Here is an 18,446-nt window from a genome sequence, read left to right on the forward strand (position 1 = left end):
GCTTGTGCATCCACTTCCATAAACCCCAAAAGTTGTTCCATATGAGTCCACCATACCTTCCTATATGCGGCATCTACCTGTCGTTCCAAGTAAATTTGTATGTGCCAAACTCTAAACCTTCAAATGAAATTCTGCTTTGTATGCTCGAATAGCTCATGTATGAACTAGGGCTGTCTATATCTTCCATGCTAGGTGGGTTATTCTCAAGAGGAGTGGACTCTGCTCCTCATTCACGAGAAAATGGCTGGTAACCAGGATGCCCAGTCCCATGCTTAAATTAAAATAATTGCAAACAAAACTCCCCCAGGATTGTTGTTAGTTGGAGGCACCCGTTGTTTCGGACAAGCCATGGATTGATGTTTGTTGGTGGTAGGGGGAGTATAAACTTTACCATTATGTTTGGGAACCACCTATAATGTGTGTAGCATGGAAGATATCGAGATCTCTTGGTTGTTATGTTGACAATGAAAGTATACCACTCAAAATATTATTCACCTCTATTTCAAAATCGAGCAGTGGCACTTCTACAAATCCCTGCTTCCCTCTGCGAAGGGCCTATCTATTTACTTTTATGTTGAGTCACCATCCTCTTATTAAAAAGCACCATTTGGAGAGCACCGCTGCCATTTGCATGCATTATTATTAGTTTACATTGAGTATGACTGTGACTGGATCTCTTTTACCATGAACTACAATGTTTAGTTAGTCCTTGATCTTCAAAGGTGCTTTGTGTTTATGTTTTTCGGTCTCAGAAAGGGCTAGCGAGATACCATCTTGTTATATCATACTATGATTGTTTTGAGAAAGTGTTGTCATCCAAGATTTATTATTATTGCTTGCTAGTTGATTATGTCATTGATATGAGTAAACATGAGACCTAAATGTTATTGTGAATATGGTTAGTTCATAATGTTTGCTAAAAACTTGAATGCTGGCTTTACATATTTACAACAACAAGATCAAACAAAGTTTGTAAAAGTTTTTCTTTATCACTTTCAGTTTGTCAACTGAATTGCTTTAGGACAAGCAAATGTTTAAGCTTGGGGGAGTTACTACGTCTCCATTGTATCTACTTTTCTAAACACTTTTGACCTTGTTTTGGACTCTAACTTGCATGATTTGAATGGAACTAACCCGGACTAACGCTGTTTTCAGCAGAATTGCCATGGTGTTATTTTTGTGCGGAAACAAAAGTTCTCGAAATGACCTGAAACTTCACGGAGAATATGTTTGGAATATATAAAAAATATTGGCGAAAGAATCAACACCAGGGGGCGCGCCCCCCTATCTCGTGGGCCCCCTGGGGCTCCACCGACCTCAGCTCCAACACTATATATTCACGTTCGGGGAGGAAAAAATCAAAGAGAAGGATTCATTGCGTTTTACGATATGGAGCCACCGCCAGGCCCTAATCTCTCTCGGGAGGGCTGATCTAGAGTCTGTTCGGGGCTCCGGAGAGGGGAATCCGTCGCCGTAGTCATCATCAACCATCCTCCATCACCAATTTCATGATGCTCACCGCCGTGCGTGAGTAATTCCATTGTTCTCTTGCTGGACGGTGATGGGTTGGATGAGATTTATCATGCAATCGAGTTAGTTTTGTTAGGGTTTGATCCCTAGTATCCATTATGTTCTGATATTGATGTTGCTATGACATTGCTATGCTTAATGCTTGTCACTAGGGCCCGAGTGCCGTGATTTCAGATCTAAACCTATTATGTTTCCATGCATATATGTGAGTTCTTGATCCTATTTTGCAATTCAATGGTCACCTACTATGTGTTATGATCCGGTAACCCCGAAGTGACAATAATGGGGACCACTCCCGGTGATGACTATAGTTTGAGGAGTTCATGTATTCACTAAGTGTTAATGCTTTGGTCCGGTACCCTATTAAAAGGAGGCCTTAATATCACTTAGTTTCCTATTAAAAGGAGGCCTTAATATCACTTAGCTACCACGGGAGGGTAGGACAAAAGATGTCATGCAATTTCTTTTCCATAAGCACGTATGACTATATTCGGAATACATGCCTACATTACATTGATGAACTGGAGCTAGTTCTGTGCCACCCTATGTTATAATTGTTGCATGAGGAATCGCTCCGACATAATTATCCATCACTGATCCATTGCCTACAAGCTTTTCACATATTTATATTTGCTTATTTACTTTTCCGTTGCTACTATTACAATCACTACAAAAGCAATACTCTTACTTTTTCCACTGCTGCCGTTACTTCCATATTACTTTGCTACTAAATACTTTGTTGCAGATACTAAGTCTTTCAGGTGCGGTTGAATTGACAACTCAACTCTTAATACTTGAGAATATTCTTTGGCTCCACTTGTGTCGAATCAATAAATTTGGGTTGAATACTCTACCCTCGGAAACTGTTGCAATCCCCTATACTTGTGGGTTATCAATCTCCTAGATAGATCTTGCGTGATCGTAGGAATTTTTTTGAAATTGCATGATACGTTCCCCAACAAAGGGCAGTGGGAGGGGGCAAGGAGCAGGCCGGCGGTCGAATGAGGGAGGGAGGAGAGAGGAGGAGGGCAATAGGAGGGAGGAGCAAGGGCCGCCGGCGCAAGGAGGGAGGAGAGAGGAGGGCCGCCGATGGGAGGAGAGAGGAGGGCGACGAGAGGAGGAGGGAGGGAGGCAGATACCATAGGGGCGACGGCGTGCGGCGGAGTGGGCAAGTGAGAGTGTGAGGGGGAGAGTGAGGACGCGCGTGGGCCGGGTTGTGGATGAGGTACCCGTAGTAGTAGTGATGGTTCGTACCCACCGCTACTGCTAAGATCCATAGCAGTAGCGCTTTAACGGAACAAGCGCTACTGTTATGATAATTAGCAGTAGTGTTTTTGTGGAACCAGCGCTGCTACTAAGGCTATGATCATTAGCATGTAAAAAGCATTAAAAAGGCATTTGTCATCATTGATCTTTTTGTGTAGAATATAAATTGTCAGTATGAATCTTCGCTGGTTTAGGAACCGGTGAAGATTCATATAGCCACAGATCCTACACACAGAATACAATGAAGACAAAGTAGTTGTGATAGTTTGAGAAGCGCCATATTTCAGGTTTGTAAACATTCTGTTCGCGGAGCAAGGTGGGACTAAACTTTGGACATAGGAGAGAACTGAATTTAACAGTAATGCTGGTTGGAGGAAAGCACTATTGCTAAGTACAATAGTAGTGGTGTTTTTCATGTTTGAGCGCTACTAGTATAACTAGCCTGCCGGCAACGGTCTAGCAATTATAGTAGTAGTGTGTTTTACAACAACAATGCTACTGCTATATGCATAGTAGTAGCGCTCTTTCTTCCCAACTGCTATTGCTAAATATTTGCAGCTGCCATTTAAACAGCGCTACTGGTAAGCTCCTGTGTATAAGATTTTCCCGAGTAGTTTCATCTGAAGTGTAGCGCATACTCGGCCGGTGCACACCGGCCCGGGCCTGTGTCATCACGCCAAGAGGCGGTGCGGAAGCAGGAGCAGGCTGGGTGATGGACGAGGGTGGATTCAAGCCCGTCGTAGAGGGGCTGGCAGGTGAGCCAGCAGTAATAGATCCGGCAGCACCACCGACAGTGGTGGCGCCGACAGCAGCGTTGGCAGCAGCAGAGCCATTAGGAGTGCCGATAGAGGCTACCTCCGCGACGTCGTCGTCCGCCGGTCCAGAGGATGGGGTGCTGGCCGAGGCACCTGAGACAGACGCCCGGTCCGACTCGACCCCAGCAACGGTACCGGAAGAGGCTGCAGAGGGAGTTGCGACCGGTGGTGAAGTAGGGAGCAGCCGCCGAACCGGAGGGGCGGGTTTGGGCCACGATTAGGATGCACGCCTTGCTGGAAGTGCGGCGAGCAGCTCCGCCAAAGGCGCTACAGACTGTGGTACCTGGTGAAAAGGAAACACCCTCTCGTCAAAGTACATGTGCCGTGAGGTGTATGATACGTCTCCAACGTATCTATAATTTTTTTATTGTTCCATACTATTATATTATCCATCTAGGATGTTTTATCTGCATTTATATGCTATTTTATATGATTTTTGGGACTAACCTATTAACCTAGAGCCCAGTGTCAGTTTCTGTTTTTCCTTGTTTTTGAGTATCGCGGAAAAGGAATATCAAACAGAGTCCAATTGACCTGAAAATTTACGGATATCATTTTCAAGATTGTGTGATGCATGTCGTATAATCATACCCACGGATACTTGAGGTGACATTGGAGTATCTAGGTGACATTAGGGTTTTGGTTGATTTGTGTCTTAAGGTATTATTCTAGTACGAACTCTAGGATAGATCAAACGGAAAGAATAGCTTCGTGTTATTTTACTACGGACTCTTTAATAGATCAATCAGAGAGAATAACTTTGAGGTGGTTTCGTACCCTACAATAATCTCTTCGTTTGTTCTCCGCTATTAGTGACTTTGGAGTGACTCTTTCTTGCATGTTGAGGGATTGTTATATGATCCAATTATGTTATTATTGTTGAGAGAACTTGCACTAGTGAAAGTATGAACCCTAGGCCTTGTTTCCTAGCATTGCAATACCGTTTTCACTCACTTTTATCATTAGTTACCTTGCTGTTTTTATATTTCAAGATTACAAAAACCTATATCTACCATCCATATTGCACTTGTATCACCATCTCTTCGCCGAACTAGTACACCTATACAATTTACCATTGTATTAGCTGTGTTGGGGACACGAGAGACTCTTTCCACTTGAGGGAAATTTGCTACTATCCTACAAACCTCTGCACTTGGAGGCCCAACAACGTCTACAAGAAGAAGGTTGTGTAGTAGACATCAAGCTCTTTTCCGGCGTCGTTGCCGAGGAGGTTAGCGCTTGAAGGTATATCTTTAGATCTTGCAATCAAATCTTCTAGTTTCTTTTTTATCACTAGTTATTTTATAAAAGAAAACTACAAAAATAAAATGGAATTGAGGGTGTCTCATATGCTGCATCTTTTTAATGTCTTTCATGAAAATAAGGATTCCGATAATTGTGCCAAAGTGTTAGAATAAGAATGCATTAAAATGTTTGGCACTAAATATTTGAATGATGAGCATGATTGCAATGTTGTTAGTATGAATTAGTTGAATATCCATGATGCTAATAATATGCAAAGCCACAAGCTTGGGGATACTATGTTTGATGAAGATGATATTTTTTGTCCCTAAAGTTTTGATGAGCAAATTTATTATGAAGAAAGTATCCCTCCTATCTATGATGATTATTGTGATGACACGTATGCTATAAAGAATAATGATATCCATGAAACTTGTCATCGTCATTTTAACTTTCAATTGGATTATGCCTCACATGATAGTAATTTTGTTGAGCTTGCTCCCACTACTATTCATGAGAAGAAATTTGCTTATGTGGAGAGTAATAAAATTTATATGATTGTGCATCATGAAAATAGTTCTTTATGTGATAGTTATATTGTTGAATTCATTCATTATGCTACTGAAAATTATTATGAGAGAGGAATATATGCTTGTAGGAGTTGCAATAATATCAAGTTTCCTCTCTATGTGTTGAAAATCTTGAAGCTATGCTTGTTTTACCTTCATATGCAAGTAGATTCTTGTTCCCATAAGTTGTTTGCTAACAAAATCCCTATGCATAGGAAATGGGTTAGACTTAAATGTGATTGTTATATTCTTCATGATGCTCTCTTTATGTTTCAATTCTTATCTTTTATGTGAGCACCATTGAAATCATCATGCCTAGCTAGGGGCGTTAAACGATAGCGCTTGTTGGGAGGCAACCCAATTTTATTTTTGTTCTTTGCTTTTTGTTCCTGTTTAGTAATAAATAATTCATCTAGCTTCTGTTTTGATTGTGTTTTTATGTTTTAATTTGTTTTGTGCCAAGTAGAGCCTTTAGGATCTTCTTGGGTGATTGTTGTTTGATCTTGCTGATAAAAACAGAAAGTATGCGCTCACAAAAATAATTATCACTTTTTAACAGAGAGCGATAAAATACCAATTCCAACTGCAGTAGATCAATATACTTTTTATCCTGGTCGTCCTTATTTTTCAGAAGTTTTGGAGTTACAAAAGTATTCGAAATCTCCAGATTACTACAGACTGTTCTGTTTTTGACAGATTCTGTTTTCATTGTGTTGTTTGCTTATTTTGATGAATATAAGAGTACTATCGGAGGGTATTAACCGTAGACAAGTTGGAATACAGTAGATATTACACCAATATGAATTTAGAATGAGTTCACAACAGTACCTAAGTGGTGATTTAGTCTCTTATACTAACGGAGATAATGAGTTTTCTGTTAAGTTTTGTGTTGTGAAGTTTTCAAGTTTTGGGTAAAGATTCGATGGACTATAGAATAAGGAGTGGCAAGAGCCTAAGCTTGGGGATGCCCAAGGCACCCCAAGGTAATATTCAAGGACAACCAAGAGCCTAAGCTTGGGGATGCCCCGGATGGCATCCCCTCTTTCGTCTTCGTTCATCGGTAACTTTACTTGGAGCTATATTTTTATTCACCACATGATATGTCTTTTTCTTGGAGCGTCATTTATTTTATTTTGTTTTTCTTGCTGTTTGAATAATATCCCAAGATCTGATATTATTAAATGTTAGAGAGTCTTCACATAGTTATATAATTATTCAACTACTCATTGATCTTCACTTATATCTTTTGAAGTAGTTTGTCGTTTGCTCTAGTGCTTCACTTATATCTTTTAGAGGACGACGTCAGTTTTATTTTATAGAAATTATTGATCTCTAATGATTCACTTGTATTATTTTGAGAGTCCTAAACAGCATGGTAATTTGCTTTGGTTATGAAACTAGTCCTAATATGATGGGCATCCAAGATGGGTATAATAAAAACTTTCATATAGGGTGAATTGAATACTATGAGAAGTTTGATACTTGATAATTGTTTTGAGATATAAAGATGGTGATATTAGAGTCGTGCTAGTTGAGTAATTGTGAAATTGAGAAATACTTGTGTTGAGGTTTGCAAGGCATGTAGCATGCACGTATGGTAATCATTGTGTGACATATTTGAAGCATGAGGTGTTCTTTGATTGCCTTCCTTATGAGTGGCGGTCGGGGACGAGCGGTGGTCTTTTCCTACCAATCTATCCCCCTAGGAGCATGCGCGTAGTGCTTGGTTTTAATGACTTGTAGATTTTTGCAATAAGTATGTGAGTTCTTTATGACTAATGTTGAGTCCATGGATTATACACACTCTCACCCTTCCATCATTGCTAGCCTCTTTGGTACCGTGCATTGCCCTTTCTCACCTTGAGAGTCGGTGCAAACTTCGCCGGTGCATCCATACCCCGTGATATGAAACGCTCTATCACACATAAGCCTCCCTATATCTTCCTCAAAACAGCCACCATACCAACCTATTATGGCATTTCCATAGTCATTCTGAGATATATTGCCATGCAACTTTCCACCGTTCCATTTATTATGACACGCTTCATCATTGTCATATTGCTTTGCATGATCATGTAGTTGACATCGTATTTGTGGCATGGCCACCTTTCATAATTTTTTATACATGTCACTCTTGGTTCATTGCACATCCCGGTACACCGCCGGAGGCATTCACATAGAGTCATATTTTGTTCTAAGTATCGAGTTGTAATCCTTGAGTTGTAAGTAAATAGAAGTGTGATGATCTTCACTATTAGAGCATTGTCCCAAGTGAGGAAAGGATGATGGAGACTATGATTCCCCCACAAGTCGGGATGAGACTCCGGACGAAAAAAAAGAGGCCATAAAAAAGGAGATGGCCAAAAAAATGAGAGAAAAAGAGAGAAGGGGCAATGTTACTATCCTCTTTCCAGACTTGTGCTTCAAAATAGCACCATGATCTTCATGATAGAGAGTCTCTTATGTTGTCACTTTCATATACTAGTGGGAATTTTACATTACAGAACTTGGCTTGTATATTCCAATGATGGGCTTCCTCAAATTGCCCTAGGTCTTCGTGAGCAAGAAGGTTGGATGCACACCCACTTAGTTTCTTTTGTTGAGCTTTCATACACTTATAGCTCTAGTGCATACGTTGCATGGCAATCCCTACTCACTGATACATCCATTTTGCATCATGCTTTTATATCAATATTTATTGCATTATGGGCTGTTATTACACATTATGTCACAATACTTATGCCTATTCTCTCTTATTTTACAACGTTTACATGAAGAGGGAGAATGCCGGCAACTGGGATTCTGGGCCGGAAAAGGAGCAAATATTAGAGACCTATTCTGCACAGCTCCAAAAGTCCTGAAACTTCACGGAAGACGTTTTTAGAATATATAAAAAATACTCAGCGAAAGAAGTTCACTAGGGGGGCCACACCCTGCCCACGAGGGTGGGGGGCGTGCCCTACCCCCCTAGGCGCGCCCGCCTACCTTGTGGGCCCCCTGGTGGCCCTCCGACGACCATCTTCTTCTATATGGAGTCTTTCAATGAGGAAAAAATCATAAGCCATCTTCTGAACGAAACTCCACCGCCACGAGGCGGAACCTTGGCGGATCCAATCTAGGGCTCCGGCAGAGCTGTTCTGCCGGGAAAACTTCCCTCCAGGAGGGGGAAATCATCACCATCGTCATCACCAACGCTCCTCTCATCGGGAGAGGTCAATCTCCATCAACATCTTCACCAGCACCATCTCCTCTCAAAACCCTAGTTCATCTCTTGTATCCAATTCTTGTCCCCAAGTCCGGAATTGGTACTAGTACGTTGCTAGTAGTGTTAATTACCCCTTGTAGTTGATGCTAGTTGGTTTATTTGGTGGAAGATCATATGTTCAGATCCTATATGCATATTAATACCCCTCTGATTATGAACATGAATATGCTTTGTGAGTAGTTATGTTTGTTCCTGAGGACATGGGAGAAATCTTGCTATTAGTAGTCATGTGAATTTGGTATTCGTTCGATATTTTGATGAGATGTATGTTGTCTAGCCTCTTGTGGTGTTATGTGAACGTCGACTACATAGCACTTCACCATTATTTGGGCCTAGAGGAAGGCATTGGGAAGTAATAAGTAGATGATGGGTTGCTAGAGAGACAGAAGCTTAAACCCTAGTTTATGCGTTGCTTCGTAAGGGGTTGATTTGGATCCATATGTTTCATGCTATGGTTAGGTTTACCTTAATACTTTTGTTGTAGTTGTGGATGCTTGCAATAGAGGTTAATCATAAGTGGGATGCTTGTCTAAGTAAGGACAGTACCCAAGCACCAGTCCACCCACATACCAAATTATCAAAGTACCGAACGCGAATCATATGAGCGTGATGAAAACTAGCTTGACGATATTCCCATGTGTCCTCGGGAGCTCTTTTCTCTATATAAGAGTCTGTCCAGGCTTTTCCTTTGCTACAAAAAGGATTTGGCCACCTTGCTGCACTTTATTTACTTTATTTACTTGTTGCTCATTACAAATTATCCTATCACAAAACTATCTGTTACCACTTATTTCAGTACTTGCAGAGAATACCTTGCTAGAAACCGCTTATCATTTCCTTCTGCTCCTCGTTGGGTTCGACACTCTTACTTATCGAAAGGACTACAATAGATCCCCTATACTTGTGGGTCATCACTCACTCACATTGATATCAATTGATGGGCATCTCCATAGCCCATTGATACGCCTAGTTGATGTGAGACCATCTTCCTCCCTTTTGTCTTCTCCACAACCACCATTCTATTCCACCTATAGTGCTATGTCCATGGCTCGCGCTCATATATTGCGTAAAAGTTGAAAAAGTTTGAAAAGGCTAAGTATGAAACAATTGCTTGGCTTGTCATCGGGGTTGTGCATGATGGGAGCATTTTGTGTGATGGAGATAAAGCATGGCCAAACTATTTGGTTTTGTAGGGCTGTGCTTTCTTTGGCTATGTTATTTTGAGAAGACATAATTGCTTGGTCAGTATGCTTGAAGTATTATTATTTTTATGTCAATATTAAACTTTTTTCTTGACTCTTTCGGATCTTAATATTCTTGCTGCAATAAAGAATATTACATTGATGAATATGTTAGGTAGCATTCCACATCAAAAATTCTGTTTTTATTATATACCTACTTGAGGACGAGCAGGAATTAAGCTTGGGGATGCTTGATAAGCTTGGGGATGCTTGATATGTCTCCAACGTATTTATAATTTTTGATTGTTCCATACTATATTATCTATCTAGGATGTTTTATATGCATTTATATGCTATTTTATATGGTTTTTGGGACTAACCTATTAACCTAGAGCCCAGTGCCAGTTTCTGTTTTTTCCTTATTTTTGAGTATCACAGAAAAGGAATGTCAAACAGAGTCCAATTGACCTGAAAATTTATGGAGATCATTTTTGGACCGAAAGAAGCCCACGGAGCATCAGAGATGGACCAAAAGAGTCCCGAGGCCACCACAAGGGTGGGGGCGCCCCACCCCTAGGCGCGCCCCCTACCTCGTGGCCGCCTCGTGGACCCCCTGACTTGTTACCGACGCCAAATATTCCTATAAATACAGAAACCCCCGAAAAGAAACCTAGATCAGGAGTTCCGCCGCCGCAAGCCTCTGTAGCCACCAAAAAAAATCGGGGCCCTGTTCCGGCACCCTGCCCAAGGGTGGATCCATCACCGGTGGCCATCTTCATCATCCCGACGCTCTCCATGACGAGGAGGGAGTAGTTCACCCTCGAGGCTGAGGGTATGTACCAATAGCTATGTGTTTGATCTCTCTCTCTCTCCCTCTCTCTCTCTCTCTCTCGTGTTCTTGATTCGGCACGATCTTGATGTATTGTGAGATTTGCTATTATAGTTGGATCTTATGATGTTTCTCCCCCTCTAATCTCTTGTAATGGATTGAGTTTTCCCTTTGAAGTTATCTTATCAGATTGAGTCTTTAAGGATTTGAGAACACTTGATGTATGTCTTGCATGTGCTTATCTGTGGTGGCAATGGGATATTCACGTGATCCACTTGATGTACGTTTTGGTGATCAACTTGCGAGTTCCGTGACCTCGTGAACTTATGCATAGGGTTGGCACACGTTTTCATCTTGGCTCTCCGGTAGAAACTTTCGGGCACTCTTTGAAGTTCTTTGTGTTGGTTGAATAGATGAATCTAAGATTGTGTGATGCATATCGTATAATCATACCCACGGATACTTGAGGTGACATTGGAGTATCTAGGTGACATTAGGGTTTTGGTTGATTTGTGTCTTAAGGTGTTATTCTAGTACGAACTCTAGGATAGATCGAACGGAAAGAATAGCTTCGTGTTATTTTACTATGATCACTTGAATAGATCAATCAGAAAGAATAACTTTGAGGTGGTTTCGTACCCTGCAATAATCTCTTCGTTTGTTCTACGCTATTCGTGACTTTGGAGTGAATCTTTGTTGCATGTTGAGGGATTGTTATATGATCCAATTATGTTATTATTGTTGAGAGAACTTGCAATAGCGAAAGTATGAACCCTAGGCCTTGTTTCCTAGCATTGCAATACCATTTTCGCTCATTTTTATCATTAGTTACCTTCCTATTTTTATATTTTCATATTACAAAAACCTATATCTATCATCCATATTGCACTTGTATCACCATCTCTTCGCCGAAATAGTGCACCTATACAATTTACCATTATATTGGGTGTGTTGGGGACACAGGAGACTCTTTATTATTTGGTTGCAGGGTTGCTCGAGAGAGACCACCTTCATCCTACCCCTCCCATGGATTGATAAACCTTAGGTCATCCACTTGAGGGAAATTTGCTACTGTCCTACAAACCTCTGCACTTGGAGGGCCAACAATGTCTATAAGAAGGTTGTGTAGTAGACATCAGTGTACACATGGTGGGAAATGGGGTCATAGTATCGGTAACCTTTGGTGTTTGGAGGTAGCCAAGGAAGATGCAAGGAAGTGATCGTGGTGCGAGTTTGTGGGGGTGGTGGACATGATGCTAGGATAGCAGAGACACCCTAATGTGCGAAAGCCATCATATGAGGGAGGCGTGCCCAAGAGGAGGTGGTGAGGGGCTAAGTCCCAACGGGGACGACACGGTCGAATGTTAAGAAGAAGAGTGGCGGAGGCGAGCGCTTCAGGATAGAACTTGGGAGGGACATTAGAGTGAGAGTAATGTGCGAACGCAATCATTGATAGTGCGTACGATGCGCTCAGCGCGGCCATTCTGTTATGAAGTGTAGGGGCAGGTTAGGCGGTAAATGGTGCTGTGAGAGGCAAGAAGATCCCGAACGACAACATTGTCAAATTCTTTTTCGTTATCGGTTTGGAGTGCAAGTATGGGATGAACGAACTGTGTGGTGACATAGGAATAAAATGCCATGAGTGCGGCAAAGGCATCGGATTTGCGACGAAGAGGAAATGTCCACACCTAATGAGAGAAATCGTCTATAAAATCACCAAATAATAGAGATAGCCCATGTTACTTGCAACTGGAGATGTCCAAACATCACTATGAAGTAATTGAAATGGAAAAGTGGAAATAGTGGTGGGCGCACTAAAGGGCAGACGAACATGCTTGCCGAGACGGCAAGCCTCACAAGTGTGGTCGTCGATCTTATCATGTGAGAATGAAAAACTCCTAAGAATTTGACGTAAAACGGTGGAGTTAGGATGTCCCAGGCAAGCATGCCATAGGACGACACCAGCGGCAAGAGCAACTAGAGGGGTGGAGGAGGTGGTTCCGGCGTGTACGAAATAGAGCTCATCGGGACTATCACATCGATGGAGGACCATCCGTGTACGGGCGTCCTTCAAAGAAAAACCAACATCATCAAATTGGACGGTAATAGGATTCTCATGAGCAAGACGACGAACAGAAACAAGGTTCGTGACTAAGTGAGGTGACAGAAGGACATTAGACATAGTAACTGGCATGGATGTAGAAGGAAACTTAGTGTGACCGACATGGGTGATGGGTAAAGATGAACCGTTGCGAACGGTGATACGAGTGGGAATGTGAACGGGAGTGTAGGACGTTAGGATACCGAGATGAGATGTCAATAGGGTGGTGGCACCCGAGTCCATGTACCAATCTCCGCCACCATCATAGCTGTGCAGTGACAGGGCCAACGGCAGGGCAGCCAAAGAAGTAGGGTTCCACGGCATGGTGAAACTGCCGTAGGGCTAAACCGGGGCGGTCAGAGCTACGTAGTCCCATGGCGGGGAAACCTGCGGCGTGGTAAAGCCACCGAAGGGCTAAACCAGAGCAGGCGAAGCATGGCCGCCGGCCATCGGTGGGGCGGGCGGAGCGTGGCTGCCGGCCATCGGCGAGGCTGACTACATGTGGATGAAGGGAGTCGCAGCGCCCGCGTACATGTGGCTGAAGAGAGACGCCGTGGCAGAAGACATCGCAGTGGTGGCGACGGCTGGAGGAGGAGGCGCGACGGCGGACAGGGAGGCGGCGGTGGCTGGAGGAGGAAGCGTGACAGAGGCTACACAAGTGGAGGCGTCGGGGTTGGTTTAAGGTTTTGGGCGGGAGACAAGAGGGGGTTGGCGCGGCTACGGGAGGGAGGGCAGCGACGGCGGCGACTGGAGGAGAGTGGGTGGCGTGGCTGCATGAGGGAGGGACGCGGCGATGGGGATGAGCGGTGGCGGCGGCCCGGTGCGGCGGCGGCTAGAGGCAACGGAGGTTTAGGAGAGGGTCAACGTGCTATCTGATACCATGTAAGTTAGAAAGAGAAGGATTGCATGCATCGATAATTCATGATCGTGTGCATGATGCACATATATAGGTACCGGGTCGACCGGTCTCTATTTGTCTTCCAAGATATACAAATATACAGAAAGGAAAGAGGAGATAAAACGGTATAAATACAAGACCCTACTCTTATACATGTACAATGGACAACGTATGTTCAATGCCAATGACAGGCAAATAATTGCGCTCGCCATTGGTGAAGAAATACCAGTGACGGACATCGATTCCCACCTGTCACTGATATCAGGCCAAAATACAATCGCAGGGTTTAGAATATGCCCGCCATTAATCGACCCCATTCAGTAGTAGTACTCCCTCCGTTCCTAAATATAAGTTTTTTTAGACATTTTAAATGTACAACAACATACGTGTATGTAAACATAATTTAGAGTGTTGGTTCATTTATTTTGCTCTGTATGTAGTCATTTGTTGAAATCTCTAGAAAGACTTATATTTAAAAACGAAGGGGATAGTTGACATGATGGTAAGGGTAGCATGGGCCACTAATAACGAAGTTACACATTCTAACTATAGTTATCACTAGGATGCGAACCACCCTCCCACCGATGGCGGCCCTTGCGGCTTAAGGTACAACATCTTTGTCGTCCACTTCTCTTCTCCCTCACCATAGTCTCCCCGAGTGGATCCAGGGCACCAATGTGTTGTTCTCCTCATTGGCAAGCCACCCACTGACCGAAAAATTTGATGCACAATGTTGGCTATCAAGTAGTGCGACACATCTACATCTCCTTTTCCATAGTTGGTTGTGAGGTAGAGGATGAAACTTGAGATTCCCGGTTTACTCGGTAGTTTGATAGCTACAAAATGTTCCGTCATACTCCCTCCCTCCCAAAATTCTTGTTTTAAATTTATCTAAATACGGATGTATCAAGTCATGTTTTAATATTAGATATATTCATATCTAGACAAATTTAAGACAAATTTTTTAAAACGGAGGAAGTATTGATATAACCGAGATGAATGATTAAATACAGCGTTTTTTCTTGAGACTTTTTACGGTACATCAATTAAATTAGGGCCGTTTATTTTTATGATTTGATGGTTCAGATGAGGCAATACTACTCCAAATTTTCAGTAGTATATTGAGTAATTAGGGGCGTTTTGGGTAGTTCACTGTTAACCAATCCCGCAGGCAGATTCCCTTCAGAATTAAGCGGACGGCGGAGCTGGAATTTGACATTGTCATCAGTGTTCATTTGGCCCGTCCTGCTCCGTCGCCATCGTGAGCGGCCACCGTGCGTAGTGTAGATTTTGCGACCTGCAGCCGGCCATCGTTAGCTCGCCGTGTGCCATCGCCCACGTCCAGCCCGCCCCACGACTGCACGGACGCCACCTCGAGCCCCGTACCGATACCTGGGCAACGCCCTTCGCCTCGCTCCCCCTCTGCCCTCTCCTTCGCTACCTCTCCCTCTGCCCTTTCCTCCGTTATCTGCAAGCGCATGCTGTGGCGAGCCTGCTGCTTGGCGTGCGTGCGGAGTACCTGGCGTGCACCGGCGGAGCTATAGCAAGGCTACATGGGCCATGGCCCGCCCAGCTTTGCTGCACCTGCTCCTATTAGAGCCAGCCCATGGTCCGAGAGAATCCTAATTTCTTGCGGTTTGGCCTGCCAGCCCGCCCAGTAATTTGCTGCAAGCTCCGCCACTGCTGGCGTGTGTAGTCCTCTGTGTGGATGTGCTTGTCCGGCGTGTTGTGTGTGCTCTGTGTGTGATGCCCGTTCATGTGTGATGCTGGTATGTGATATGTGCTTGTGTCTGCTATACTGCTGCTAGTGCTATGCCGTGTGCTATGTGCCTTTGTGTAAAATCTTAGATTAGTGGGCGCCGGTGTACGTACGTGCGACAGAGAGAGGGCAAGCGAGGAAGCGATCTCAGGCCGCCCGCCGAAGTATGTGCAAATAGGAAGAGGGCAACCGGGCCGGGCGGGGCGGCTGCGTCGTCGCTGGGACGCATCACGCATGGGAGGAAGATCCTGAGTGGCGGCGGACGAAGGCTGTTCGACGCAGAGCGACCGGCCCTGTGTGACCGACGAGACTGCTGCCTGGCGGTAGTGAGGAATGGCAAATGAACTGAGATGGCTGCGTCGTCGAGGTGGTATCGTATTGTCATTAATTACTAATCCCAAACTCTAATAGTTAATTACCGAAATGTCTTGGAGCAAAAATTTGAGGAATTGATATTGACCATTGGATCAGTTATATACTACACACTACTTACGGTAGTATGATGTACTGTAAAAACTCTCTTTTTCTTCTAGTTGACCCAAACAACTAGTGGCGAGTTGGTGAAAAGATAAACAAAATCCATTTGTATTTCAGGATCCTAAGCAAATATAGTTTATTCTGAAACACAATACAAACTCATATGCTAACACACACACACAGATGCACACTAGCCATATCAACGCATAAACACTCCCTACCCCTAGGACCTTCGAGAAACTGAGCGGACACAATTACATACATAAAGGAACCGGTCAAGAGTGGCCTCAACAACTTTTTCTATTATCCGTACATCACATCTCTCTTAAAAATTGCCAAAACCCAGGAAAGATCTACCGAACATAATTCTGTGGATGGCCGTCGAGCGACGCTACCCTTCGGGTGTGTAGGTGGTGCCGATCGTGTAGTTATCTGGGATGACGCTGTCGTAGACGTTCTTCATGCCCTTCGTGGTGAAGTAGCGGAAGTTGAAGGGGCCCACGAGCGGATCGGCGCTCTCGAAGGTCCACAGGCCGCCCTCGTCCTTGGTCATGGCCACCCAGTCGTCGGCGTCGTGCTGCATGATCTCCAGCTCCGACATGGTGTCGCCTGGCATGTCGTAATTCACCAGCACCGCCAGCTGCTTCTTTCCCGACCCCGTGTCCGACCCCTTCTCCACCGTGAAGGTCACCGGTGCCGCGCACCACGCGCCCGCGACCAGCATCGCCAGCAAAGTCACCGCCAGCAACCTTCTCGAGGATGCCATCTCGAAGCCTAGATAGATTATCGGTAGAAGCTGAACTACGCACGTGTAGCTGTGAACCCTGTGTAAGGATGATGATGTATGTTTGTGGAATTTATATATGGGCGCTCGCGCTTGTCCGTTGGCGCGTATGCGGTTCGCCTTGGTCACCGGAGGTGCTCGTGTTCATGTGTGGCCTGACCGCTTGTTTTGGCATGCATGATTGGATATCATGGGCATCGTGCCATATATAGCTAGGCGCGTACCGGCGTACGTACATACTTTCTTCATCTGCGAATACGTGTATATCTAGCTTTTGTTTTGAATTAAAGTTTTAAAACTTTGACCATTTTTTTAGGAAAAAGTAAAAAATTATGACATCAAATTAGTATCACTAGATTCGTTTTGAAATGTACTTTGATAATATATCAATTTAATGTCATATGATTTACTATTATTTTTTATAAAGTTGATCAAAATTTAAAAACTTTAACTTAGAACAAAAGCTAGATGTATACTTATTCGCAGACGGAGGGAGTACACACTTACGTACATGCTACTACACCCTGCAATTTTAGACCAGCTAAAACAAATTCCAGTCAGCCCGCAAAAAATATCAAATTTTAGTCTTCGTCGGTATAAGGGGGAGGGGTTTTGTACCCGGTGCATACACACCTAGCTAGCTATCACACACGCACACACTAGTTCGCTAACTAAGGCCCTGTTTGGTTTATAAGTTCTAGGAATTTTTTTAATCCCAACTTATAAGTCTCAAGTCCTTAAAAAGTCCCTATCTATTTGGTTCCTACGACTTAACATGGACTAAAAGACCATATTACAACTATACCCTTCTTGAGAGTCTTATTTCATAAGTTCCAAATGCCCACTTTAAGTCCCTATAAGTCCCTCTTATTTGGTTTAGATAGAACTTATAGGGATTTTTTTAAGTCCCTAAACCAATAAGTCCCTGAAAATAAACACCCTCTAACCTCATCCAGCTAAATAACTAACTACATGCACGACTATCCTATGACTCCATGAAGCTAGCTAACGAACTAAGAGCAACTCTAGCAGACCCCGCATCCCGCCGGCCCGCAAAACGCGTTTGCAGTTCACGCAAAACCGCTTTTGCGAGTTGGCTCGGGCTGGCACAGGTGCAGACCCCCCAAACGGATCCGTAAAAAAATATATTCACGGAATATACCATTTTACGGGTCCGTTTTATAGGGTCTGCTCTTTGCGCCGCTGCATCCCGCATATCATTAGCCCGCAAATATCAAATCTAACATAATTCAACAATCGGAAACAAACTGAATTGTTCAAATCAAACATAATACAATAATCATCCGCATTACAAATAATTGTTCAAATCACGGTAGCAAACTTAAATAATGCAATACAACACTTGTCATGAATACGAATACAAATGAATACAAAAACTAGTCATTGTCCAGCCCTTTGCCAATGATGCTCAATGAGACCCTCTTGAAGTTGAAAGTGTGTGTCTGCATTTTCAATCTCCTTGTATGTCTGAAGAAAAGCTCTAATGCGGTTTGGGTCTCTAGCTGGTTTGACACGGCTACCAACATTGTCGTAAAAGAATTCTAAGTTCATTCCTCTCTCATCTTCAAGAATCATATTGTGCGGGATAGCACAACATGTCATGATGTTCTTCAAGGTTTTCTTATCCAAAAATGAAGAGGACCACGGACAATGGCAAACCTAGATTGCAAAACACCGAATGCTCTTTCAATGTCTTTTCGAGTTGCCTC

The 18,446-nt window shown here is 43.5% G+C and overlaps 1 protein-coding gene across 1 annotated transcript; it reads right to left on the bottom strand.

The window, feature by feature from the left end:
• Nucleotides 1–16,054: 16,054 nt before the first annotated feature.
• On the bottom strand, nt 16,055–16,742 carry LOC119298497 (pollen allergen Phl p 2-like). The gene has a single exon (XM_037575879.1). It carries the CDS (start codon nt 16,696–16,698, stop codon nt 16,324–16,326), a length of 375 nt encoding a protein of 124 aa, XP_037431776.1. The 5' UTR covers nt 16,699–16,742; the 3' UTR covers nt 16,055–16,323.
• Nucleotides 16,743–18,446: the final 1,704 nt, after the last annotated feature.

This window comes from Triticum dicoccoides, chromosome 5A (assembly GCF_002162155.2).
Source record: "Triticum dicoccoides isolate Atlit2015 ecotype Zavitan chromosome 5A, WEW_v2.0, whole genome shotgun sequence".
NCBI lineage: Eukaryota > Viridiplantae > Streptophyta > Magnoliopsida > Poales > Poaceae > Triticum > Triticum dicoccoides.

What these genes read in the sequence shown, in the direction of transcription:
- LOC119298497 (XM_037575879.1), bottom strand. Translation starts at nt 16,698, where the DNA reads ATGGCATCCTCGAGAAGGTTGCTGGCGGTGACTTTGCTGGCGATGCTG.